We start from the raw sequence: 26704 nt of genomic DNA on the forward strand, positions 1-26704 counted from the left end.
CAGCATATTCAATTGGAATTTAATTAATCACTTCCACATATTTGTTTGCTCTGTAATAAGTTTGCCGACTAAAAGCTTTAGCAAACGATATGCAATGCTTTCAAAAGCTAGTTGGGCTAACTAATTAAAGCATTTGCTAGTAGATAGTTGTAGATATTTTTGCGTACATTAAACAGATTGATTGATAATACACTAAAACTCTCATAACATTTTCTTGAGCTGTCAAAGCGAAATCTCTAGTAAAAACAATAATTATTTAACGGTTCTAGCTTACAATATTTATACAATTTATACGCGATTAGGCTGCATAAGGCTGGAATATGGCGCGTTTAGTATTTACGGAGAAGGACCACAATGCCTACGATCCCAAGAAGTATCGCGTATGTTAACTGAACGATACTAAAGCGTGTTTAATCATTGCAATTGTGCTTTGCAGGTGGTACATAAGAATCACTGGCGTCAGGTGAGCCTGCGTTTGGCACCTACACAAAAAAAATGGTGGGAGGATCCAGATGTAATTGTTGCGTGAGTATTGCACATTTGATAACAAAGCTGTAATATTTATGGCCACGAGCTGTCACATTACCAATGTCAATATTATGTGCGGTTTATATTTATTATTGTCAACTGGCACTGCTTGGCGCTCATGCAATTGACATTCAATTAAATTCAAATCGCGGCACTTGCTGAATTTTTGGCCACACCTCGTACGATTAAAAACTTTTATTATAAAATGTCGATGGAGCAGCAGCAGCAGCAGCAATGCGCGTAGCTTGTTGCATCAGTTGCACTCTTGGACTCTGAAGTTTGCCTGAGCAATGCGGGCGCTAATTTCTGGGTGGAGTTTGAGAGCTGAGCTGAGTTGGGTTTGCATGGTCGTCACGCGATGCTAACTAAGCGTTTGATTGATGGCTTCAGCTCGGCAACGAAACAGTTGCAGCCTTTGGACGTGCTGTCAGCAAAAGTTTGCCAAGTAATTGGGGAATATATGATAGCAGGAAATTGGCTGCGCTGTCTTAAGCGCTCGCTCTGCTCAGCAACTACTTAAAAAATTATTAAATCAGCAAATTCAAGCGCTAAGTTTTTAAACAAATTTAGCGCTTAGACAATTTCTAGAGAGTGTCTAGACTGTCGGTAGCCCTATTTCCACTTATGTAACCTAAGTGTAGCTCTTTGCTGCGTAGACAATTTCTGGGCGTTAGGGAAGCCAACACTTTGCGTGTTCAATAAAAAGGGAAATCAAAAATAAAAGCGGAAATGGTGTCAGTACGAGTACGACAAAGAAAGTACTTAAGCGGCGCGTCACTCAATCAGAATGATATTATTTTTAATGGCGTTGAATTGTTGCCACCTCTGGCTCCTATCCGCTGCTTTGGCTGCTACCTTGGACTGCATATGCCAGCCATAAACACGATACGCGTCGACGCTGCCACGCAATAGCAAAGTGGCAGCTTGATCCTCCCCACACTACTTGAGGTGTTGCTGCTGCTGCTTCTGCTGCTGCCATTAGCTTTGGTCTCAAATTAAGTTTAGCCGTCGGCAGCGTCGCACGCGAGACGCCTTGCCCCTTGTCTGGCCGCCTGCAACGAAAAGTTTTAAACAGAACTTAATTACATTTCAATTTACGTTCGCCCAAAAAAACTCAAAACTAAAAAAAAATATAGAATACAACTCACGTGGCAGTTACTAGCGTTACCAGAGCTGCGTGTCCGTTTCCCCACGTTGTGGGCCGCGTAAACAAACTGCAGCCCATATGTCACTCACAGCTGCTGGCACTGTTGCTCGCTCCGATTCCAGCGAATGGTTGCTGCCAGTCGTGGCAGCTGGGGGCGGCAAGTGCACTACGGTGACGATGCTGCTCGCCCAGCGCATTGCACGCAACGATTGTTGGTCAGTCGACGACGAGCGCTTACACCATTCGAACAAGATGAACGTCTGGCAAACGTTGGAGTATCTGTCCGGGCTAAGTCAGCGCAAGCGCTTCAACTACGATGGCTTTGCGGACACACAGAATCTCATACGCACATTGACTCCGTCCTGGCGACGCGACAGCTTCGCCGAAAAGGCCAAGGCGGAGGCGTTGGCCGGAGCAGCAGTTGTCGCTGCAGCTGCGGGTGACAAATACGCCCACGAGCCTGCAGCAGCGAGTGTCGTCTTGGGCAAGAGCCTGGTTAGTGAACATTCGAGTGATAATCTGACGCTGACGTTGCGTGGCGCTGCAGTTGCCGCTGCTGCTGTTCTGCCACGACGTAAGCGTCGCAGTCGTCGTAAGAAATGCCAGACAAGAGTGCTCACGGCTGAGTACGCGCTCACATCGGAGGATCTGCAGGATCTGGTCAAGTGCACGTAAGCCAAAATAAAAGAGTTTATTTAAATATTAGCACTGTTTACTTTGCTACTTTTATTTAAAAAAAGGTAAACTACATAAAGTTGCGTAATGCGTAAATTATTATAATTGAAAAACAAAAACACAAATTATTAATTAATCATTGGATTATTTTTGATAAAAATTAATGATATATGTTATAAACAACAGTTAAATAACATACATTATATTATAATGTAGCTTATAATATTCGTAAGCAATTGGTAGTCATTGATTTAATTTCGTTCTTGGATTATCTAAGCTACACGCTTATTTTCCAAAGTGGATTTATAATCAAATGAACATATAAATTAAATGTTAAGTTTAGTATTTAGTATGTAAATAAAAGTGTTATGGAAAATAAGCAGAATGCATTAGACGAATAAATAATCGACACACATTTGCTTAGAAGAAAACAAAGCTGAAAGTGAAAACACTGCACGTTGACCTGCTCAGCTTGGCAGCTGATCCTCAACTAACTTTCTCGTTCGCCTTGCACAGCTGTCGTCCCCCCACACATAGTAGAAGAATACAAGGTAGAGGACTGCGCTCTTAGGTTACTTAGCTTCTTCTTCATGCTTGCTGCTTTCTCGCTCTCGCTCTTTTCGTTTTGTGTACGGTGTGAGCGGGAGCGAATGAAGCTCCCAAATGATGCTCCCACATACTCAGTCTGTAATGCGCTCTCTCTTGAACTCTCTTGCGCTCTCTCTTGAATTTCATGCATGCTGAGCGATTTTTCAAATGAGAGCGTTGCTACTCTTATCAGTTGGCTGCACCTTTGTAGCTTTAAGCCAAAACAACTTAAATTTAAAAAGTTTGCGCGCTCTTTAAAGCAAAATATGGAGGCAGCACACAAACTGCATAAGCTTATTAAATTTAAAAAGAATTTACGTTGGCTTTTAAAACAGTCCTTGGTCCTTGGTTCTCTCTAAGCAGGCAGACGCAAGCATTAACCCGAGATGACAGCGCTGCGTAAAGGAAAGCGTGGAAATGGAAAACGCAATACCAATACCAATACCAATCAGAACTATTTGCAAAGGTGAAAAGCGCACATAGCGCAGCGCAGAGGTCAGCGACAGTCGTTTTGAGTTGACTTAAAGCTGGTTAAAACACACAAATGACTTGCAGCATGGCATTGACAGCCAGCTTGGCATTGGCCAACAAGTTGGCCCCACACCACACCCCACACGTCTGGCAGGCAAAAGTGTTTGCTCAATTTCCGCGCTGCAAGTCGATTAAAGGGAATTATTGCACGACTCTGTGGCATGGAACCTGGCCATAAACCGAAATTGTTATCTGGTTTCATTGGTAATGTGAGTCCACAACCCTTTCATCGAATCGTTTGGCTATAGAACAAATATGCATATGACAAAAACGATATTCGTGCGGCTAAAAACAAAAGTGGAGCAAAAATTGCCTATGCAAAATACTTTGCAAACATATGTATGGGTATTGTAGTTTGGCAGACGATTATAAGAATAGAGCTGTCACCTATAAAAAGCGTTTAATGTCGTTGTTATTTGCACTGAAAGAATAAACTGGGCAAGTTGTTTACCTATCAATGCAAGTCTGCGACTCAGTCAACTAATGAAAACTCTAACTATCAATTATATGTATGCGCTGTCTTTGATTTAAAAATATTTAAATCTGTTCAGCTGTCAAATTTGGCGCAGTGTCGAATGCGAACTTGTTGACATAGCAAGTTTGTGTATTTGTCATAATATTGACATTGGTGTCATGTCATTAAGCCTCACATTAAACGCTTGGCTCCACATGCGATATGGTGAACTCGACATTCATCCGGATTAGATCCCGCCTACTACTTTGGCCAATGCGAGCTGAAAGCTGAAACACGACACACTCACCTGCTGCCACATTAAAGTCGCAAACGCAGGCAGTGCCACACGCTTTTGCCACACACATGTGTGTGTCTGTGTGTGTGTGTGTCTGTGTGCAAACGGGTAATTCCAGCTGGTGTGCCCCACATTCGACTGTCGCCGCTGACTGTTGAAAGTTCAGCAAGTTGTTTCAATTAAATGCCAACGTTCAGTAGCACAGCATGTTCAAAAAAATCAAGAAAAAAAGCAAAAGTAAACTTGCAACGGCTGCCATGGCCGAAATTGAGGAGGATTTCCTATTTGATTTTGTGCAGTGCACACTGGAGCCGCCAGAGAGGTACGAGCTAGCATTAGAACTATAAATAAAATTGGTTAGAGTTGCACTTGCAGCCGCATTTATTGCCTTAGCACTACGTGTGGCAATTATCAATTTTTAATGCGCTGCGCAACGCATAAATGTCAAGTGTTTGGAAATTTATGCACGTGCCGCGCATTAATTAGCCATTGCATAGCTAGAGGCGCTCAGGCCGCTGATACTCGAGTGCGTGCGCGGGTTGTCGTCTTCGTCGTCGTCGTCGTCGGGCTGCAACTTTTATAGCAATTTGACTTTGCCTTTCAATTAGCTCCAGCGCTGCTGCTCCTACGAGGCTTGACTGTAAACTAATATCGCCTGACATGCTGTTGACAGTGCCAGTAAGTGTTAGTGCGCTAATTAAGTCGTAAATATAATCAATGGAAAATTACTTGCACTTAGCCAACACATGAATATGCACATAAAATGCTTGGCAAATAATTTGATTAAATGTGATAAAAAAAAAATGAAGAGCAAAATGTGCATTAAGTTCATTTGCAGTTCGAGTAGTTATTAAACCAGGGCCGCAATTAGCGTTTGCTTAAATTGCCTATCGATACACCTTTGGCTAGTTATCGCTACATCTCTCTCTCTTGCTCTTTTGGCATCGCAAGCAGCTGCCCATCTCTTTAAAGCTGCAGACAATCTTAAACTGAAAACAATATTTGCTCAATGTTTTGCTAGCTACATTTACATTTGTCAGGCTCTGTGACAAAACAATGTCCAACATTGTTAACACCCATACATATACACAAACATATATTATGGCACTGACAACAACATTGTTTTTACTTTGATGTCTTAAGCCTTACACACACCCCCTTAAGCTCAGTCGTAGTTCAAAGTCGTCAAAGTTCAATTCAATCAATTTTTCAATATGTGCCAGGTAAATTGCAGTGCCAGCTTAAGTGTTGTCTGCGAGCTATGGAGCTAACAAAAATACACACACACATACATACAAATATAAGCATTGACATTGATAATGAAATTCCAATCAATGTGTGTATCAGGGCTATCAATAAGTCAACTGTCGCTGTGTTTCTTGCACACGGCATAAATTTCCCATATTGACGCCCATTCCAGAGCTCTAGAGCGAGCAAAGCGACAATCTGTCATGTCTGCTGCTTGTTTGTCAGCGTATTTAATTGTTTAAGACACAAACAATTGAGTAGTGCACAACGGAAGCGTTTAACTTATATCCCAATTTCCTGACTTGCTGCTGGTCTCTACCCTTTGACCTAAACCGCTGGGAAGCTGCATCCGCACGCTGTCAGCTGCTCAGAGGTGGGTCGTGATTTATAATGGCCACCAATATGCATATAGCGTGGTTGGAGTACTCTTTATGTGGGCGATAAATGTCAGCGCGCACTTTATTATAGCAAGAAAATAATAAAATTACGCATACGTACACATGTCGTATACGTATTTCATATAGTTGTAAATTTAAATAGAAAAAAACATTACTGCAAGATTTCTCTAGTAGATTTTGCAAGTTTTCTATTAGCTTAAGCTTAAATCTGTGTAAGTCATTTTAATATAGCTACATTATATTCGAGCGATTTAGCTAAATTTTGCTATTCACTGTGTGGTTCGTGCAGCAAACGACAGAAAGCCATCAGCATGGTAAATACATGAATATTTTTATGTCTGTCGTGTGGCAAGCAACGCCAAATGTTGGATAAATCCATGTTAATGCCTTACTAATTGCTTTCGCGAATTGTTCATATATAGTATATATATATACATATGTATATGCATAGCAGAGTGTATGCATATATCATGTCGCTGTCTGCTTTTAAAGATTTTATCGCATGTGCGACTACAATATACCTATATTACCATAAAAAAAGGCTCGCAAATATGTAGAGCACAATAAATGGCAAAAAAAAAACAAACGAATAAACACTTGCTAGGCTAACATATGAGCCTTTTGGCGAACGACTTAGCAGACAAATGTCTAGAGCTGACTCAAGCTGGGTTAGACCTATGCCAACGGTAACAAACGCCCTCTGCATGTCTAAAATTACGCTCAATTGTTCGGGAGTTTGCATTGTTCATAGCGCAAATCAAAATAAATAGCAGGGGCTTAAAAGAAAGTTAAAGACGAAGTTGCAAGACACTTATATTTAATATGACAAATATTAAAGCATAATAATAATGAAATATACACTTGATTTATTTAACAGCATAATGCTTCAAAATATACTTGAGCTTATACATTTTTGTATAAACTCTTAAACATAATTAAAATATTTATTTACTATTGTAAGTTTCGCATTAACAGTAGAGCACTATTTTGTAGTAACAAAAATATTCTAAATTGAATATTTATTGTCTGTTAAATTCGCAGAGTATTTTGTTGTCTGCCTCAAAATTTCTATTTATTACTTTTCTGTTTTTTTTCTTTTTTTGGCAATAAGAAATTTTCACATTTATCTGCTTGTTTATTTGCCGCACTGTTTGCCTGCCCGCCACGCCCCGTTTAGTCAGGTGGGCGGGGCCACGTCTTGTCCTTGTGTTGTCGGTTTCGGGTGTTTGGCAACCGAATTTTGAGGCAAGCATTATAGGCGCTATAGTAACCAAATATGTGGCCGACCTCATTCGTTACCAACAGTTACAAGCGTACAAAACAGCAAAAGCGGCTAAAAGCCGTGCGCCCAAGTTCGTGACCCATGTGCAAGCCAAGCGCAATACCGTTATTAACCATAAAGGTGCCAAATTGTTTTTAATTATGCCGGCGGCAGGCGTGAATATTAAAAATTACATACGAAACAATAATTAATCAAGTAACCCTTTTGCAGTTTTAATTTGCCACGAATTAGCGCGCGCCTCGAGCGTCTCATGGGCACCAATGTGGTCAAGCTCACGGACCGCGCCTACATGAAGGAGCTGCGCGAGCGCATCGATGAGGACTACCGGCGGAAACTCTTGGCGCGCATCAAGGCGCGTGAGGTAAGTCAAGTGGCCAATTAGCCAAGACAAATGTTGCCAATCTGTTGGGTCCAGCTAATTGCATTGTCGCGCTACAAAATTGTATAAGCCAAAAGTTTTGCTTAAAAGTCACGCCCAACTCGCTGCAGTGGCAAACAATTGAATTGAATGAGCTCTCGACATGGCAAAAATCCAAGCTGTCAAAATCATAAAAAATTAGACCATCGCGATAGGCAAAAAACTTCTTGTTATGCCTACAAGACATGCAAAGAGTCTTGAGTGCGGAAATGAGCACTTGGAGTTGTCAGACAATGCAGTTGACTGTGGCGGAAAGGGAAGGACTCGCCAAGGTGTCAGCATAGCTAAAAGCAAGTCTAAATGTTACTGAGTTTAACATTGTCGACTGTGCTCAACTATGGCAACTTTTGCTTTAAACTTTAACAGCAATTAAACTTGCTGTATTTATATTTATTTTATCAGCTGCTTTTAACTTTTGCAGATACGTGAAGTGGAGCGTGAGCGTTTGCTAATTATCGAAGGCAAAACGAATATTATACCCGAAGAGCTGGCCGATGATCCCATATTCATGGTTAACAAAGATGCCAACATTGAGATACAAAAGGAACGCTCCAAGGTCTTTGTCTTTGCGCTAACATTTCAGCAATTCGCTTTAACTGATATTTTTTTTACTTTTTTCGCAGCTCAAAACTTCGCGTGAAAAGAATGCCGAGCGTTTGAAGCTGCAGGGCGTCAAGTGGGAACGCGAGCGTTTGCAACATGCCGCCAAGGAGGCAGAGCTGCTGGCAAAGAAGCACGAGCGTCAGCGCCAGCAGAAGCTGCTCGTCGAGCAGTACAGAATGGAGGATGCGGAGCGCGGCATGGATTTGTTACGGTAAGTTGTGTGGAGCGTGCGAAACTTTGCGCTCGGTAATTAAAACTGTTGAGCAACAAAATTATGCGAGCAAACTAATCGCAATTAGTATGAGCAGCTAAAGTTTAAGATTTCAAACAATTTGAAATTCTTTTAATACCTATCGTTAGTATTAAGCCAATATTGAATGAAATGTTTGGAATTGGAATTTTTAAATAGCAAAACTTTGACTAAACTCAAATTGCTAAACTGTATAAAAATGTTTGATATTCTGACATATTCTTAAATTAGAAATTCGGTTGCTGTTTGCCATTCGAAAATTATAATTTTGGCATTGTGTTTGCGCAGTCTTAAATCTATTTTGGTAACCTTTCTTAGCTAAACAAACGTAGGCTAAGCAGCAAACGTCTGTCTGACTTAGCAGCAAATGAATATGCATAAGCTGCTTGTTTTAACTCTTGTTGCCTTTAAAAATTTTTTGTTAGCATTGATAACGAGGAGTGGCGCGAATGCGAACAGAACCTAAAGGAGTTTTTGGAACAGGAGCGTGCCAAGATGAAGGAACGCTCGTTGCGTGTGCCCAAGCCCTTCTCATCGGATCCACAGGACATACTTAATATAGTGCGCGCCAGGCAAGTCTTAAAGCTTAAAAGTTAATGAAATGAAACTTAGCTGAATTTCTCTTTTTTGGGCAGACAAAAGTTCCGCGAAACGGAGCTGCGCATACGCAATCAGCTGGACGATAGCAAGAAGGAAGTGAAGACTACGACTGCGCCCACCGAGCTGGATCTGTTTGAGTTTGACGACACTGGTGGCGACATTGATGCGCCACGCGAACGCTCCGCTAGCTTTGGCGATTATCCAGGCGCCATACAGATCAAGTACATGGACGATGCCTCTGATGTGAGCGAAGAGTCTGTGAAAAGCGAGAGCTTGATCAGTTTGAGTGTGGCCAAGCAGCAGTACGCCGAAGTGCTGCAGGAGGAGATGGATGAGGAGTTCAATCGCGGACTGCTCATATCCAAGCAGCAATACGATCAACTGCGCTACGAGGATGAGAAGATTGTGGCGCTACGCAATGCCAAGAACATACTGGAGCTGTATCAGCTGGCGGAGGAAATCATTACAGGCGGACCTGTCGAAGAGGAGGAGCACGGGGAAGAAGGAGACGAAGAAGCAGTACAGGAAAAAACTGAACCTCATAGCTCCGATGATGATGGTGGCGAATAATTTGTTTTTAGTTATTTTATTAATTGCAAAATTTAGCAATTCACTGTTTTTTACGCTAAACAGTGTGACTAAGCTAGAGAATTAGCAACTGTTTAGCGAAATGACGTTTAAAAATCAGTCAATGAGCAATAAACAAACAAAAAGTGTCAATGCGCTTTAATTAAACTACAGACATTTCTGACAACGCGGCGTATGCGTAACAATAAATATACGTAGGCCGCAGAGTATGCTACAAATATTTGCATTGACAGCTGATAAGAGAGCAGCAACTGTTTGTTGCTATCTATTTTTAATTAGAATTATTACTATTTAGTTGCGCTTGCTGACAGTAGCTGTTAGCAAATCTCAGTTTGATTGTAATTAGCTGAGCTAATATGCTTATCTATTGCCGCATTAATCCAATAGCAACGCGTGACGCATTTGCTAACATGAGATAGTGTTTTATATTCGATTGCAACGTGCACTTTGTTATATGCAAATCAAAAGCTTATAAATAGTTTTGCTCTGGGCTAAGCTTGAATTGAAATCTTTACTATATATGCATATCTTTTATTGCTTTTGCTTGCCACAGGCGTCAGCCATTTGCCACTTTGCTATTTTAGCCCAAAGTAGCCTTTTAACTGTCTGTTCGTAGTCAATGCAAACTGTTGACTTTAAAGTGTTGCTTGTTCTCGTTTGAGCTGACCAGTGCTTGAGGCTTGTTTACTGTTAGTCGCTGCACAGCTTTGCATATGTAAAAAGTAAAAATAAAACTATTGTTTACTGAAAATGCAACTACCAAAGGGCAAGCGATCAATGAACTTTTTAAAAATATGTTCAAAGGCTCATACAATGAACGAAATCAATTTAGCTTATACAAATCTGCTCAAACTTTAGCTGAAAAGTAATCTATTTTTGGCATAATCATATTAGCCAGACATGTAAAGCAAACCACAGCGCTTTAGTCAAATCTCAAATATTAAGCCAATATAAATGCAGCAGCAGCAATCAAGAGTTGTTTAGACAGCTGTTTATTTTAATTGCTTAAGCTTTTCCCGTATAGCTTAAATTTGTAGCACAGGCAAAAAATTCAAACAACATGATGAAATTAACTATTGCGATTTATTTTTGCAGCTTGACAATTTGACTTGACACTTTGTTAGGTGACACTAATTGCAGCGTTTAGCATTAATATCGCAGTTTAATTAAGCAAATCTCTATTGACAGCTAGCACTTGAATTAACTGCATTAGCTGCTCGTTGCTGCACGCCTCAGACTAGACCACTTTGCTCTGGGACTTTCTATGGCGTCATAGCCTTATTGAGAAACGCCCACGCCTGTGCAACTAAAAACAAATGACGCGTCAAAGTGTTGTCAACAATTGTGACATGCCTACTGTGCTCAACACCACCCTCCACCCCCTTTCACCCTTTATGTTGTCGCCCACATATCAAACTTGTTGCCTACTTAGCAGCGCGCAGCGTTTTGCCCAAATTGCCAGCGATTTGCTTACGAATTTGACGCTGTTACAAATGTCGCAAAGTATTTCATTGATAAAACCACAAAATTTAGCTGCCGACACAAAAGCTTTGGCTAAGCTTTTACGCATTGTTCGCCTATTTGTTCGTATGCGTAACCGAAGCCAACACGACTCGGCGCTGGCCGCTCGTCCTTTATAAAAGTCGTTAGCTCCCCTAGTCGGTTACGCAGTGTTCAACAAGTAGTAGCAGCAACAGTTGCCCTAGTGCAACTAATCACAGTCTAAAGCCATTTAAACAAAAATTTAAAAGTGAGTTTAACGCGCCAAAAAAAAGTGTCAAATACTTAATATTTTATATTAACTTCATGTTGCTAAATTAGCTACAAGTTAATGCAGCTTTGTTTTATAAATTGCGCAAACATTTGGTGAACGCGTCGCGAAGTCTTAGAAATGCCGTCGCTGAAATTAACTTTTGGTTATCAATGATGTGAAGGACTTTAAGTGAGCCATTGAAATATGTTCAGCAATATAAACTAAAAGCTAAGCCTTAACAAATTAATTTATATTTGTTTTATATTTAGCTCACGCTTGGGCGCATCAATCAATTAGAAAACTTATTTTTAACTCTCAAACTTAAATCGTTCAATTAGCGTAAGTAGTGTTGCTCTAAAATTTAAGCCCATCAATCAACTGTCATTTTGTTTACCTGAGTTCGAGCTGAACAATAAGATTCTACAAAAGCCAAACAGCATGTGTGTGCTAAGAACAAACACGTGTGTAAAAAATCGGGTCAAGCAGTGAACTTAGCTTAGATTGGCATATACAAAATAATTTCTTTTTTTAAACAGAAACAAAACAAAATATAATTGCAAGTTCATTTTGCATAGAAAATTAAAATTAAATAAATTAAATATATAGTATATATATAGAAGATGCAGTTTTCTTAATCTAAATGCTCATCATTTTTATCAGCGAAAAGCAAATGAAATTAATATTTTATTATTAAATTTGTTATTTGTAATTACACAAAAAGTTCACGTAAAATATTTAATTTAGAGTTATGCTTACTTTTAGCTATAAAAGTTCGATTTCAAAAATATATATTTTAATATATGATTGCTTGTTAAGCAATTAAATTTGTAGTCGAACTCAGGCAACAGCTTTAAATTTTGTAATAGGCAAATCTCATTCGTTTAACTTCAACCCAATCCAATTTTTTCTTTGAGTGCAAGTGTAGTTGTTTTTAATTTACCTGCAGCAGGCCAATCAAACGAGATGTTGCTTAACAATGTCCAGCAATAAATGTCGAGCAAACAGAAAAAGAAAAACAAACCAATGCCAAACAAAGTTGAGAAAATATTTGCAATATTTCTGCTGAACAAAATGCTCAGCATGAAATCCCTGGGCAAGTAAAAGAAATAACACTACAAAGTGAAAAGCAGAGAGAAATTTATGGCCACAGCAAACAGCAAACACATGTGTTCAGATTTAAAGAAATATTTCAACATTTTGGAAATCTGTGCGCTAGCTTTGGCTTTTGTTTATCGATATATATATGCGCAATGTTAAACAATATTAAAACTAAGATAGATACGAAAGTTATTTAGCACAATTTTTTTAAATGGAATTGCAATGTGTTGTTGCTTCCGCTGTACCGTTGCTTTCTTCGGCTACGTTAGCTTTTGGCAAACTCATAATGATCTCAAATATGTTCTTTAGTACTTGAGGTTCTTGGAATGCGTTTTTCCTCAACCAATTTGTTGTGCACTGTTCAAAGATAATCATTGCTTTATCTTTTAGTATTTGCCAATTGTACAGATCGCCCAGCTGGAATGCTTCTGCTGCTGTTTCGATAGAAAGATGCTCAAGCAGCGAATCTACGCACATTTGTTCGAGCTCCTGCAGCTCATACTTGTTGGCAATGGCTAAAAGATCTGCATTCAAATCATTCAATTTCGTCAGTTTTTCGGTATACATATATTTCAGCATTTCGTGTATAACCTCCGCATCGAAATCGCTTATAGACACTTCATTTAGTTTGTTCTCCTCCAGCTCATGGCTAAACATTGCCTTAAACACTTCGCTTCGTGCTACATCAAAAGCATACAAATCTGTATATAAACTATATTTAAATTCAAATACAAATATTACCTGCCAGTATGAGCTTATGGGCTCGTAGTTCCTTTTTATCGGCCGATATGATGATCACATCAGTGAACTTGCTATCATGGAGTAAATCCCCAAGTTCCTTTAGTAGCTTGCCATTGTTTTTTTCTATACGCGGTTTGAAGTTTGCATCTGCGGAATTTTCAATTCCATTTATTTGTTGTATACTAAGTTCAAAATATATAATTATCTTATCAATATAAATTTTTTCAATTTTGTTGTTGATTTCGCTAAGTGATCCAAGATAGAATGGATATTTTATAGAGCTAATTAGAAACTCTTTACCATACTCCAGGGCCGGTATATTTAGTATACAATTTATTATAGAGTCATAATTCGTTTCTATAGACGAATGAAATTCAAGGAATACGTCCGGGTCTGCCTTATGGAACTTTAAATATGAATTTGCTACACCACCATCAGCAGAGAATCTTTCTGACTTTAAGCCATTATATTTATCAAATTTCCACAACACCTTGGCGTTTTTTATAGTCCATGTATAGTTAGTTTGATAAACTTTATTTCTTATATCAGTTGTAGAAGAGATTTTTTGAACAGTTTCATTGGGTTTCTCTACAATCTTCATATTTCAGATTCTCTAAAATGTGAAATACAAATCAGATATAAGGACTCCCACGAGCTACGTTATTTTTTTACTTAATTATCGCAAAAATCATACCTGACAAATAACTGGCGTCGTCGTAGTCGTTGTCGACGCAACATTCAAAGCCAGTCTCGCTGTCTATTTTTGTACAGCCGTAGAAAACAAAAGCACGTAAGCCTAAAATTAAAAATTACGTGAATTCAAAAATCACTATATATGGCAAAATTAAAAAAAATCAAGTAAATTCACTAAAAATAAAAAAAGAACAATGTATAGAACAGTCTCGCCTTTCACAAGCAAAGTGAAGCATTTTAAACTGATTAATGAGTATTATATAATGAAAAGAATAGCCAACTTCGATGTGTACATTAATATGTGAAACGTCAATGAATACAAGTGAAAAAAACTTGCCATCACACCGTACATTGGGAAATCCAAAGAATGCCTTCCAACATAGAAATTTTTAATATATTATTTAAATTCAATATCAAAAGAATGCTTTAAGCTTGAATTGAGCGAATTCAAATCAGATAAAGGAAAAATTAATGCATTCAACCATATTTGAATTCAGCTTGAATTAAGCAGTGAAATCAGTCACTACTGAATGCATTGGTGTGTGTGTGCATAAATCGAATATGAATCAATTTGCTAACCCGCAAGCTGATCGCTGTCTATCAGTTGTTTGTGTGGCCTTTAATAAAACATTTTTGATTTATAAAACATTTATGACATTTAGGCAAAGGCAGTGATTTAATTTATGCAATTTGCAATTTATATAATACAAAAGCATAAATATAAATTTAGTTACAGTTTCATCTGCTGCTGCCCCAGAGCTACCCAAGTACGTTTCTCTAAACTGAGCAAACAAAAAAGCTGCAGCCAACAACCTTTTAAATTATTTCCAATGCAAATTTTTTTTGTCTAAATTTATATTTAGCTTTAAGACTAAATAACTTTTGTTAACCCAGTCTTGACTGTAGCACAGTTCGTTTAGCTAATTGGCCCAAAACGTGTCCTACGTAATAGTTTTTATCAAAGTTATTCTTGCCACTGTGCGCTCTGCTTTGTCCAATGCTAATTAAACAACTTGTTACACTTCAGGCACAGCACTTGTTATTTGGCATACTAGGCTCTTAGTTTTAGGGTTAGTCACACACACACACATACACACGCAAACACATACACTGTCCATTAACAGGTCGGACAGTTATTTAAGCTCAATTTTCTCATTGCTGGCAATTAGCCAAGCATTTATTGCGAAGCAGGTGAGTTGACAGCATTACAGTTTTCTCTTTTTATTTTTTTTTCGTATATCGTGTAGCTATTAAATAAATTTCATTTTACCCCAAGGAGCTGACATTAGCCAAAAACACATGCCAGTCCTTTTTATTTCGGAAAAACTTTCGGCGTTATGTCAACAAGTTAATTAAAACAGTTTGACAACGATTCATGTTTTACTGCCGCAGTCTATGCGTATAAATAAATGTACATAAATATATTTGCAGGCATAACAATAAGGCTCTGAGCCTTTGTTATTGTAAACAGTTGCAATGTTTTGTTTTTACATTACAATTTTTTTTTGCCTTTGATATTTCATTTTGCAAGCAGAGCAAATGTTTTGCTATAAAATATAATAAAAAATTTGCATATGCTCCCACACTCTGCAAGTCAATTTTGAATGTAAACAGCACGTATACGTGATATAAATATTGCTCATACGTTAAATCAATTTAAAGGCTGCAGAGCGAATAATTGCGCAAAATTATATAAAATTTACATGGCAACGTAATCAAAGCGAAAAGTTTTTTGCTTACGCTTAATGAACTGTCGCCGCAGATGAAATATAATTATTGATACGCCACCCCCAGCATTATTTGTTGACTTTGGCTGCTCAATTATTTACTCAAGCTGTGTCTAATTCAATAATTTGTTTGTCTTTGCAAAAGTCAAAAAGTCAGTTCGTCCATGCGCTACTTTTGCTTAAAAGTGTTGCAGCATGTTGCTAGCAACATGTTGCCAAGAGCGCCAGTCACATAATTTGCCTACAGCAAATCTCTCGATAACAAATCGATAAGAGTACTGCTGCAAAGCATGTTGCGCTTTAATTTAATTCAAAATCGACAAGCAGCAATCTAAGCCATATTTGATTTGCATTTTACCCTTGACTTGTCCAAATTGCCGCCAATAAAAAATTCTTGTGAATAGCAGGGCAGACAATCATTTCTTTTCTATGCTGGCAAACAAATCACAAACTCGAGAGTATCCTGGGGAGACCGCAAGTGCCAAAACTTTGAAGCCAACTCATTTATATTGTTACCAGGCAAAAAAGAAAAGTTATCAAGGCAGGGTGGGCAAAAAGAAAACAAGTGAAAAAATAAGCCCCAACCATATGATGAGCTTGACTGTGGCTAGGCTGACAAGGTTGGGAAGCGTAACGAGTTGAGCTACGGTTGGGGATGTGGGATGTGCCACGCCTACGCTTAATTAAATGAAACGATGCGAATAGCGGCTTTAAAATAAAAACAAGCTCTAAGACAACAACGAAAAGCCAAGAAAGTTGGCTCGACGTCTTAACCCAAGCAACTTGTTTATTAAAAATTCTACGATGTATGTGTATGGGTGTGTGTGTGTGTTAAATACAAAAAGTGTGAAAGTATGCTGTGCCTTTCATGCTTAAGCGGTAGTAATGGTAATTACCCTCATATACATAATACGCAACTCCACGCATTTTTCCTTGCAGAGCTTGAGAGCCGAGCCAGCCGCCAGTTTAATCCCAGTCAGACACACACACACACGTATGACGGCCATGAAGTCGGACATCTTAACGCTTTGCATCTTAGCAGCCACGATCTTGGGCAGCACACGTCACGCCATTGGCTTTCTAACAGCTGAGGCAGCCAGCGCGCCCTTGGACAGCGCTGGCTTTGATGGCGAGCAGCAGCAACAGCAGCAGCAGTCGCGTCACTTTAATGGCCTGCTTAACTTGGATGCCGCACTGCAGTCGCGTCGCCAGTTACACGCGCCAGAGCGCAACGTTTACGATCCTGGTGATGGTAAGTCCCGAGATTAAATTTCAGCGCCTTTTGTGCTTTTTATACACTTTGACATTTTTTTTGCTGTTGTGCGCGGATTTGCGCTGACATTCGAGCCCTTGATGATGAACAAGCGCGTAGGCGTACAATGAACTGGGGTTAGGGCCTAGCATGAAATATAAGAAAAACTGACATGACAAGCTCGCATGGATACGCGGGAATGAAATTAATACAAGCATTGTTACAAGCTTGTTGAGTTGGCTTAGCACAAGCTTTAAGCCAAGTGACTAATAAATATTTGTGGGTAAATTCAATTCAATTGCTAACCGAAGCTATTGATTTGAATTTTATAAGCTTGCCAATTGTAGTTTTAGTTTAATTCAGAACTAATAGCTACATATTAATAATTGTTTTGAATGCTCATTGGAATTAACAGCTTAGAAAATTTAAAAATTTTGTTTAATATTAATTTTTGACTGACTGCTGGCTTTAATTTAATTCAATTTATATTTGAGCAGCTATTTTTAAACAAAAGTTTATTCAACTCACACTCAACGCTAGCTAAAATTCGAATACTGACTGACTGTTGTTTGCTCTTGGACTCTCGGCGCTGTCATATTTCATTCTGAAGTGGGCAATGCATAATTCCGGTCAGTGCACAATTTTCAGAAGTGTCCACAGAGACAGAGACGCAAACAGTTGAGCGCGCCCACACACATAAAAACTTAAGAGCGAGTTTGCGAATTTGTTGTGTGGACGCATTCAAGCTGAAAAATGTTTTGGAAATAATCAAAAATGAGTTCATAATTCGATTAGGTTAACAACACTTTTGGGTTAAATGCAATGTCGCCTGTTTGTTTTATTCGCTCATAAATATTCAAGTAAACTTGAAGCTTCATTTAAATGCTGAGCGCAAATACTCGGGAGCCTTGTTGGCTGCTGCCAGTCAAGCAAGCAGAATGAATGACCAACTGTCTGTCTGACTGACTGACTGACAGTCGCCGGTCAATTTCCGCCAGTTGACAGCTCAAGAGCGCTAAGTACCCGAGTTATTTACTATATATAGCTTTAAAATATGTATGAGCGCGTATTTTAAGCTGTGGCTTACAGCTTAACAAACAAATAGCAAACTAAACTTTTGACTGGCAGGCAAGCGGAAGTCGACTCAAGCCTTCGATTCGAGTTGACTTGTGGCCAGATTAGTAGCCAACATATTTGTGGCTTTTCCTTTTGCAGAATTGCTGCAGGCACTGGACGCTGAGCTGGGCCAAGAGCTACAGCTGGAGCCAGACTATGCGCCAATTGCTGAGCAGCAGCAGCAGCAGCAAGTGGCCAGCAATAAATATGATATGCTCAAGAGAATGGAAGAGGATTTGCGTGACGAGCAGGAGCTGGTGGACAAATCCGCTTTGCTTATGAAAATGCTCGAGGTGAGTAAGCCAAAGCCGCTGCCAAGTAGCAAAGCTAAAAATAAATATGCTAGGATCCAACGCTGGATACGCTGCCGCTGGTCTATGTCGAGGAGCAAGAGCTGCCCGCTCAGCTAGCGCCAGACACAACAGTTGACTACCCGGAGCTGAATAATGAGCAAGGACTGCAGGCACTGATGCTGGGCGAGGGCAAGGCCAAGCGCTCGCGGTATTATCGTCGATTCCCCTGGAAGCGTCACACGCGCACTCGCGGGTGAGTTTACACGCATCCTTTTATTTATAGTTCCAAGTTAAGCTCAAGCAAATTTACTTAAGCGTAATGTAAAATTTACAAGGTTAAGGCTGTAAGCAATTTGAGTAGCAAATATTAGACACAATTTATCATTTTAAATTAACTATAAAAATATAGTTGGCATAAAAATAAATATTCTTCATATTGAAGCACACATTTTAAATTAATAGTTGAACTTAATAATGAACTCAAGTCTCAAGAATTAGTTGAAAATGTGCAAAAAAAAAATTAGAAATGACATAAAATGAATAATAAAATGGTAGCTTAACGCTTTTTCTCTTATATAAATAAACTATTTAGATTAGAGATAGCTACGAGTCTACAAAAGCAATATTTAGGACTCAGTTTAATTTTATTACGCATACGTACATCAATCAAAATGAAAAATATAGCTAAAAATTTGCACAAAAAAATTATAAATAATATTAAAAAATAATAAAAAAAAAAATAAATTGTTAGCTTTATCATTTTTCTATTATATATATAAACTATTTAGATTAGAGATAGCTACGAGCCTGCTTTGACTCAATCTAATTTTATTACGCATACGCACATCAATCTCAATCAATATAAAAAATATATGCAGCTCGTTTCAAATGTGCATGCTCGGTAATTGTATAAGCAGCTCGCGCCTAACTCTAATTTAAACTATGCATTTAGCTTTACTTAGCTTAGTCTATGTTAGTGCTGTCTGTGCTGTCAAAAATGTTGCTAATTGCAAACTATTTTGCTGTTAGCAGTGCTTATATGAATTCTATTAACAGCAACTATGAACCGGAGCTGCGTTACGCCTGCACACCCAGCAAGGAGGATATCTACAAGCTGCTCGTCAATCTTCACGAGAATCGCAAGGGCAATCACAGCAAGACCGTTAACTTCTGCAATCGCAAGCGACCAGCCAAGGCGGTCTTCACCAACATACGCTTCCTGGGCTAAGGGCCAGAGACAAGCAGCCAATCCGAAGCACACACACACACGCACACGCACACACTGGACATGGCAGACGGCAGGACATATGTATACCAAGCAAACAATTGACGACAGCGCAGCGAGTCGATGAGCAAGCACTAACAATTAAAAGCAGCAACAGTCTTCAAGCCAAACAACAACAACAACAATTAACCAACTAACTAACTATATTAACAGTATTTTAGCCACACTAATAGACAGCGCACATAGATTCAAGCCACAACTTTAGCATTTAACTTTAATCTCTAAATGTTTTGTATATACTTGTGTTTAATAACTAAACTAATGTTTTGTCTGTTTAATTGTCATATCATAACCACAATGTTTTTATTTTGTAGCAAACAGCAACTATAACTATTAATGTGTATATATGTATATGTATGCTTAACAATATGCATAACTATAAACTAATCTATGTAATGCATGTGTAAAGTTGAAGCAAGCTATTAAATTAAATAAATATATAAACATTTCAACGCAAATCTTCTAAACCCAATTTCAATGAATTGACACAAAATTAGCCTAAAATATTTATGCGGCAATGACGTCAAGTAGCTTTCACTTAAAGCTGAGTCAGCTTTCGATATGAACATGGCCTAAAGCTGCGGCACACATTGTTGCCAATTTCCAGCCGTTCTGCCTGCTTTACTTAGAGCTGAGACTGACAATGAGTGAGAGCGACAGCTGTATGTAAACTTGTCAGCACAACTGTAAGCTAACTAACAATGCATTGCATTTGTTTATGACAGTCAGACCTGGCCAGACTATGCCTAAGCAGCTGAGACAGACTTCTCTTGAATTTGAACACTAAATTTTCAAGTTAAATGGAATCGCTTTGCAGCTACCGCAAGCTGAAAAACATTATCTTAGCTTATGGCGCTTAAAATCTGATTAATAAATTATTTTTGCACGCAGATAAGTTAAAGCTACAATTGTTAGCATTTTATTTTTAGTGAAAGTGTTGCGAGATTTGAATTATAAATTAGTCTAATTCATACTTATTCTGTGTAGACTCATCAAAGTGAAGACTTAGAATTTATTAAACTGAAGAGCTCAATACTCAAAACTAAAGCTTTCTTTTTTGAAAATAATCAAACAGAACTACTGACCGAACTTTTTCGTCAGCTGCATTAACTTCGAGTCCGCTGCTAAAGCAAACAGCTTAACTTTTAAATAAAAAAACTAATTGCTAATGCTGCTTATACTTAAGCTTATAGAAAATTAAATTTTATTTCTGTTTTCAAAGCAGTTGCAAGCGCTTTCTATATTTATTTTTATTGTACCTTGAGCTAACCAAATATATTGCTAAACCAGCTGCGCACAGGCGCAAAGCAAATGGGCTTGGTTAGCCACAATGTGTCCACAGATAGACGCAGCACCTCCATGTAGTCGAAGCTGCAGCTGCTCTGCTCGAAAGCTTTAACCACAGGCTGATTGGCAGCTATAAGTTTCTGTGGCTTGCCGTCGGCTTCGTCGAGCGCAGCTTTGGCAAAGGCTTCATCTGCATCATAGAAATAAAATTCCTTGCGCGTGGAATTGGTTTCTACAACACGCGCTGGCTGCTCCAGACCGCGTGCCCAGCTCCAAGCTTGACGCGCTTGGCGATACGGTGTCGCCAATAAAGGATAATTGGGCAGACGCGCGGGATAGTTGGGCCAGAGCGGCGCAGCGCTTAAAGGCGGCGGCGGCAGCTGCGGGCGATAGGCGCCCAGCTGAGTTGGATAGCCAGGATAAAAGCCAAGCTGTGGCAAGCCAGCAAGACCAGCGAGACCATTGGGCTGCTGTTGTGGCAAGCCTGCAAGTCCTACTAGTCCATTGTTATTCTGCTGGCCCAAGCCATTGAATGGCTGCCCATAGTTGCTTGTATCCTGATCCTGATAGATTTCCAGCAGAAAGCCATTGCCTGTAGCGCTGCCCGCTTGACCCATGCGCAGTCGCAATGCCTTGCGTCCCTCACGCCACAGCGAGCGATGCACATGACCCGAACGACAGCCGCAATAGCGTTGCCCATCCAGCTCCAAGAAGTCGCCATTGCATAGACTTGCACCCACACCAGCTGCTGCTGCTGCTGGTGTCGGCTGGCCAAAGTCAAAGAACTTCAGCTGTATGCGTAGTCCAGCCACAGCTGCTGTGTGCTTCTCCAGATAAATGACGCAGTCGCGTTGCTGACGCGGCAGCAATCCATTGAGCACGGTGCGTGGAAAGCCAGGGCTGGACAGGTAGAAATGCGCTTGGGTAAAGCTGCTCACACAGCAAAGATCAACAGCGCCGCCAAATTGCTGCAACGTTTGTGCATCGTAATCCTTGAGCTGCACGCCTTGTGGCTGGAACGCTGTGGTTTGATATTGATCCGATATGGCGGGTAATTGCTGTTGTAGCTGCAGCTGTTGCTGCGGTGAGGGAAATTGTTGCTGCGCGGTGGGAAATTGCAGTTGATTCAAAGGAAATTGCTGCTGAGTTGGGAATTGCTGCTGAGTTGGAAATTGTGGTTGAGTTGGAAATTGTGGCTGTTGCTGCTCGTTGTTGTTGCAAGGTGGGGCGGGAGTTGCTGTTGGTGGCAACAATTGAGGTTGCAATGGCTGTGGCTGAGCTGCTGGCAAATAGAAGCCACCAGCAAAGGCAGGATAAGATGCTGGATAAGCTGGATAATTAGCTTGATAGGCGGGCTGATAATTGGCAGGATATGCTGGGTGATAAACTGGCTGATAGCCTGGCCAGGCAGCAAAAGGCGCCTGCGGATGCAGCAAGCTCTGATTCTGTGGCAACTGCTGATGTGGCTGATGCTGCTTATGCGCCTCCACCTGCACCGTGTCATCCTGTTGCTCCACCTCGCGTCCACGCACAAACAAATCCTCGCTCTCGCAGGCTAAACGTGTGATGAGCAGCTTAAATCCCCCAGCTGTAGTCCAAGGCGAGTTGTCGCTAAGAAAACGCAAGCGTAATATGCCATCCGGTGTATGATACTTCTTAATTCCCAGCACCTGACCACACAGCACATCCATATCGTCGCCATCGTTCTGCAGTCCTATAGCCAAGTAATCCTTGCTGCAGTTCGGCGACAGCTCCAGCTGAAAGTCCAGAAACTGTATGTGAAACTTGGTGGGGCAGCGATATGGCGAGCGTATCATATAATCCACGCAGCTGTTCACCGGATAGTTATCCGGATAACCAGGTGACTCTATGAGCGTCTGTCGCTGTCTGTAAACGCCCTGCAAATCGCAATTGCTCAGCTCATCGTGCACCGCTGCGCGCGCCACGCCCACTAGACAGCAAAGGCTGAGCAGCAAATATTCCTGGGCACGCATAACTTAACTGTTGATAACGCGCAACAAAACGCAACTGACAGCAGTCGGGTCAGCCCACACGCTCTTTGGGTTCAAAATTAGGTGCGACTTTTTCGGTTTCCGAGCCCAAACAATTTGCACGCTTGTTTAGGGCCCACAGACAAAAGCGTTCACTTGTTTAACTTACAACTATTTGGTGAAGCCCAAACTTGACTTAACGCTCACTATTTCCGCGTCTCATTCATAACTGAAGCATCGCTGCTTAACTTTAGCGTTGAACTTTTGCTAAAAAGAACAAAAGCCAAGCAAACTTAACATTGTAGTGCAAAAAGCTTTTTAAAATAAAAACAATTTACATAATTACAACGTGCGTAATGTTTTAAAAATTCCATTAAAATAAATCAGCTGGTTTTTTGTAAATACATTTGAAATATATACAAAAAATAAACATGTATACGAGTAAAATAATATTTTGTGATTCTGATTAATATAGAAATTTAATTCTTTTTAATAAGTATTCATAAATTATTATAATGTTTGAACAATTAATGTTTTTTCTTATTATATATATAGTCAATTCAATTTGCCGCCCAACTGAACACAGCTGCTAATGCAAAAGCTTTAATAAACTTCATAAAAATCTGCATTTATGCAAAATTGTATAAACGGCAATATTCACCTGTCGTTATTTATGAATTTTACAAATTTTTATTTTAGCGGCGAGCATAAAAGCACAAAAGCCGTTAGCTGCTGCGACTAAGTGCAGTCATAAAATCAACAACAATAACAAAAAGACTCTATACACTTGCATAACATTACAAAATATTTGTGCACGTTCGTGGGAGCGTGGACCACACCCACACACGTACGCCCAATTGTTGGTAAATAAACAAATTTGTTTGTAGCTTAAAGCGACAGATATTTTCTGTGCTGCTTGACAACATGCACGTGTTTTAAAATTTATTTGCAGAGTGAGTTACAATGCAAATAAAACTCTAGAGCTAACTAAAGCTGAGCAGATATATGGAAAGTGCTAGTGAAAATGATATATGCAATGCCCAAGCGCCAGCTAAGCTGCTAAAATATAAGATTGTAAAAGTTTAAAAATAGTTACAAGACTCAAATATTGTTAGCCAGATACAGATGCAATGTTTATTTACTTAGAGCAGCACGTACGCCAGTTCAGTTGAAGCTGGCAGAGCAACTTTTGGAAGATTCTTATGCTTTGATAGTGTTCCCAGGAAAAACTCGCTACTTGATGAAATAGAAACAAAATAACAGACAGCAGTAGCTCGCTCTTGACTTTACTCACTGCTTAGCTGAGAGATTACGCTTATCTGTATGCATTTAGATATTTATGTTTGCAGACAGACTCTGATTAAATCCTAACGAATTTCATAACATTTGATAGATAAATAGGCGTTAGCTCTGCAGCTGGCTACAGTTCAAGTTTAAGCATTATGTTTGCCACACCATTGAGACAGCCACAAGGCTATGCAGCTAAGCAGCAGCATGAGAAAGTGAATATGGAGCAGCCTTTTCAATATGAAATAACCGATCATGGCTATGGCAAGGATGCAGTTAAGATACTGCATGTAAATCGTGAAGGACCTGTGCATACCATACACGAATTCGAGGTGGGCACGCATTTGAAGCTGTACAGCAAAAAGGATTACTATCAAGGCAACAATTCGGATATTGTGGCAACAGATTCGCAGAAGAACACAGTCTATCTGCTGGCCAAGAAGCACGGCATTCAGAATCCGGAAACATTTGCGCTGCTGCTGGCCAAACATTTCATCAACAAGTATGCGCATGTGGAGGAGGCGCATGTGCATGTCGAGGCGTATCCTTGGCAGCGCATTTGCCAGGATGAAATTCAAGGCACGCAGCAAGCGCAGCAAGTCAAGCCCACGCCCGGTGGTTGCAACTTTAGCGCACATGGCAATCGCAGGCTGCACAATCACGCGTTCATCTTTACGCCTGTGGCACAGCATTACTGCGATGTAGTTATGCGTCGTCATGGTGAGTTAACTTAGCTTAGATATAATTAAATTACTAACATTTGCTTGCAGATCCCAAGCAGAAAGTCATCAGCGGCATCAAAGGCTTGCGCGTGCTGAAGACCACACAATCCTCGTTTGTTAACTTTGTCAAGGATGAGTTTCGTTCGCTGCCCGATCAGTACGATCGTCTGTTCAGCACAGTTGTGGACTGCTCCTGGGAGTACTCCGATACAGAAACTGTCAACTTTGGCAATGCCTGGCAGCTTATCAAGAACATTATACTAAAGAACTTTGCTGGCGATCCAAATGTGGGAGTCTCCTCGCCCTCAGTGCAGCATACGCTTTATCTTAGCGAAAAGCAGGTGCTGGATGTGCTGCCACAAGTCTCTGTCATCTCAATGACCATGCCCAACAAGCATTACTTCACCTTCGACACAAAGCCGTTCCAGCAAGTTGTGCCCGGCGACAATAATGAAGTCTTCATACCCGTCGACAAGCCACATGGCACCATCTATGCCCAGCTAGCGCGCAAGCAGCTCAAGAGTCATCTATAAAATTAAAGCTGTTAACTATATAGTTTAAAAATTCTTAACAATAAACAAGCTAACTACTCATACTCATTTTCTTGTTATGCTTAGCAAACAACATTTTATGCATTCGAAATTTTAACTCAGGCATGAGCTAAGCTACTGTCAAAAAATTATTAATAAAAATTTCAAAATTATTGTCGGGTAAACAGTTTTGGCCCTTATTTTAAAACTTGCAAATTCCAAATTCTCAGTAACTCAAGGGCAAAGCGCGCTAATCAAGATGACCATGCGACTGAATTTGCATCATATACTGAAGAATCAGCTGCGCGATTCTGTGGGAGATTCGGATAGCCAAGAGCAAGCGCACTTGGCCCAAAAAGCTGCGCTGCGGCTTGGGCCCGACAGGCTGGGCGCTCCCTATGCTAGTTACTTTGCACAAAAGCCCGATATGCGCACTAGAGTGCAATCCATGATGCATAACATACATCAGCATATGAAAAGTAAACATTTTCATATTAAAACTTAATAGTTCTAATTAATTTATATTTATAGCTACGGCGCCGCCGCGCAAGTCAGTGCCTGCTATACCAGCGGCCATCGCTGAGATTCCAGTACCACCCACTGACGTTGCTGCATCAAAGAAAGGCAAACGTATTAAGGGTGGTGGTGTATCGAAGAACAGTCTGCCCATATCACAGATCAAAGCGCGCTTGAATCATCAGTCCCAGCAGGTTTTGAGACGCGGCCTGGGCGACATGGGTCAGAAAAACTTTGCCAATCAGCGTCGCATCAGAGAAGTGTTGTTGCAAAAGTCTGTGCTGGAAAATATGTTATTACAACACAAGAGACTGCAGCGCGATAGGCAAACTATAGCGTTGGATATACAGCGTATGCGTCAGGATCTGGACAAGATCAAAAATAAATTGGACACATCTATACAAGCATTGAACTCTACGCGCACCATGTATAACGGCATGTCGAAAAGCAGAAAGAATTTATTGCCAATGGCCTTACCAATTGCAAGTACTCCAAAGCTACCGCGCATAAATAGTAAAGCCACAAGCAGAAGCCCTGGCGGCAAGTCAAGCAACATTATTACAAAGCGCCAGCACTCGGCATCGCCGCCGCGTCGACGTCGTCATTAAAAGGTAATTAATTTATTATCACTATTAACTTATTTAACAATAAGCTTTTTTAGTTCAACTGCTCACAACACTTTGAATTTCTGCAACTAACTGCGACAGTGCTGCCAACTCTTTGAAAATCATGTGGCGGCAGCTCAATTGGCCACTCGCGTACTCGATAACTTTTGCTATCGAGCTGCAATGCGTTTAATCGAGCATTT

General features: G+C 40.1%; 6 protein-coding genes across 9 annotated transcripts; 4 read left to right on the forward strand and 2 right to left on the reverse strand.

The window, feature by feature from the left end:
* The first annotated feature begins 221 nt into the window (after positions 1–221).
* On the forward strand, positions 222–9736 carry LOC108596776 (probable DNA double-strand break repair Rad50 ATPase). Of its 2 annotated transcripts, XM_017982887.1 has the most exons (7): positions 222–380; positions 437–525; positions 7357–7507; positions 7986–8120; positions 8188–8378; positions 8843–8989; positions 9053–9736. In XM_017982887.1, exons 1-7 carry the CDS (start codon positions 321–323, stop codon positions 9585–9587), a joined length of 1308 nt encoding a protein of 435 aa, XP_017838376.1. In that variant the 5' UTR covers positions 222–320; the 3' UTR covers positions 9588–9736. The 2 variants fall into 2 exon arrangements, with proteins under 2 accessions (XP_017838376.1, XP_017838368.1); XM_017982879.1 differs by lacking the exons at positions 222–380; positions 437–525 and adding an exon at positions 1739–2346.
* A 1543-nt stretch (positions 9737–11279) lies between these two features.
* On the forward strand, positions 11280–20002 carry LOC108594533. 3 transcript variants are annotated; one of them, XM_017979738.1, is made up of 5 exons: positions 11280–11355; positions 16557–16869; positions 18085–18278; positions 18332–18531; positions 19308–20002. In XM_017979738.1, the coding sequence occupies exons 2-5, from the start codon at positions 16614–16616 to the stop codon at positions 19504–19506; spliced, it is 849 nt and encodes a 282-aa protein (XP_017835227.1). In that variant the 5' UTR covers positions 11280–11355; positions 16557–16613; the 3' UTR covers positions 19507–20002. The 3 variants fall into 3 exon arrangements, with proteins under 3 accessions (XP_017835227.1, XP_017835225.1, XP_017835226.1); XM_017979736.1 differs by lacking the exon at positions 11280–11355 and adding an exon at positions 16436–16505 and having other exon boundaries at positions 19311–19506; XM_017979737.1 differs by lacking the exon at positions 11280–11355 and adding an exon at positions 16443–16505 and having other exon boundaries at positions 19335–19506.
* On the reverse strand, positions 12571–14047 carry LOC108594535 (protein roadkill-like). The gene is made up of 3 exons (XM_033294900.1): positions 13892–14047; positions 13198–13810; positions 12571–13136 (listed from the first exon to the last, which is right to left on the reverse strand). Exons 2-3 carry the CDS (start codon positions 13796–13798, stop codon positions 12664–12666), a joined length of 1074 nt encoding a protein of 357 aa, XP_033150791.1. The 5' UTR covers positions 13799–13810; positions 13892–14047; the 3' UTR covers positions 12571–12663.
* Positions 20003–20804: 802 nt separating the features above from the next.
* Positions 20805–22844, reverse strand: LOC108601945. The gene has a single exon (XM_017989929.1). It carries the CDS (start codon positions 22842–22844, stop codon positions 20829–20831), a length of 2016 nt encoding a protein of 671 aa, XP_017845418.1. The 3' UTR covers positions 20805–20828.
* A 1401-nt stretch (positions 22845–24245) lies between these two features.
* On the forward strand, positions 24246–25473 carry LOC108607004 (uricase). The gene is made up of 2 exons (XM_017997586.1): positions 24246–24848; positions 24899–25473. Exons 1-2 carry the CDS (start codon positions 24284–24286, stop codon positions 25381–25383), a joined length of 1050 nt encoding a protein of 349 aa, XP_017853075.1. The 5' UTR covers positions 24246–24283; the 3' UTR covers positions 25384–25473.
* A 63-nt stretch (positions 25474–25536) lies between these two features.
* LOC108607012 lies at positions 25537–26649 on the forward strand. Its single transcript, XM_017997598.1, has 3 exons — positions 25537–25859; positions 25912–26507; positions 26558–26649. The coding sequence occupies exons 1-2, from the start codon at positions 25640–25642 to the stop codon at positions 26502–26504; spliced, it is 813 nt and encodes a 270-aa protein (XP_017853087.1). The 5' UTR covers positions 25537–25639; the 3' UTR covers positions 26505–26507; positions 26558–26649.
* Positions 26650–26704: the final 55 nt, after the last annotated feature.

This window comes from Drosophila busckii, chromosome 2L (assembly GCF_011750605.1).
Source record: "Drosophila busckii strain San Diego stock center, stock number 13000-0081.31 chromosome 2L, ASM1175060v1, whole genome shotgun sequence".
Taxonomy (NCBI): Eukaryota; Metazoa; Arthropoda; class Insecta; order Diptera; family Drosophilidae; genus Drosophila; species Drosophila busckii.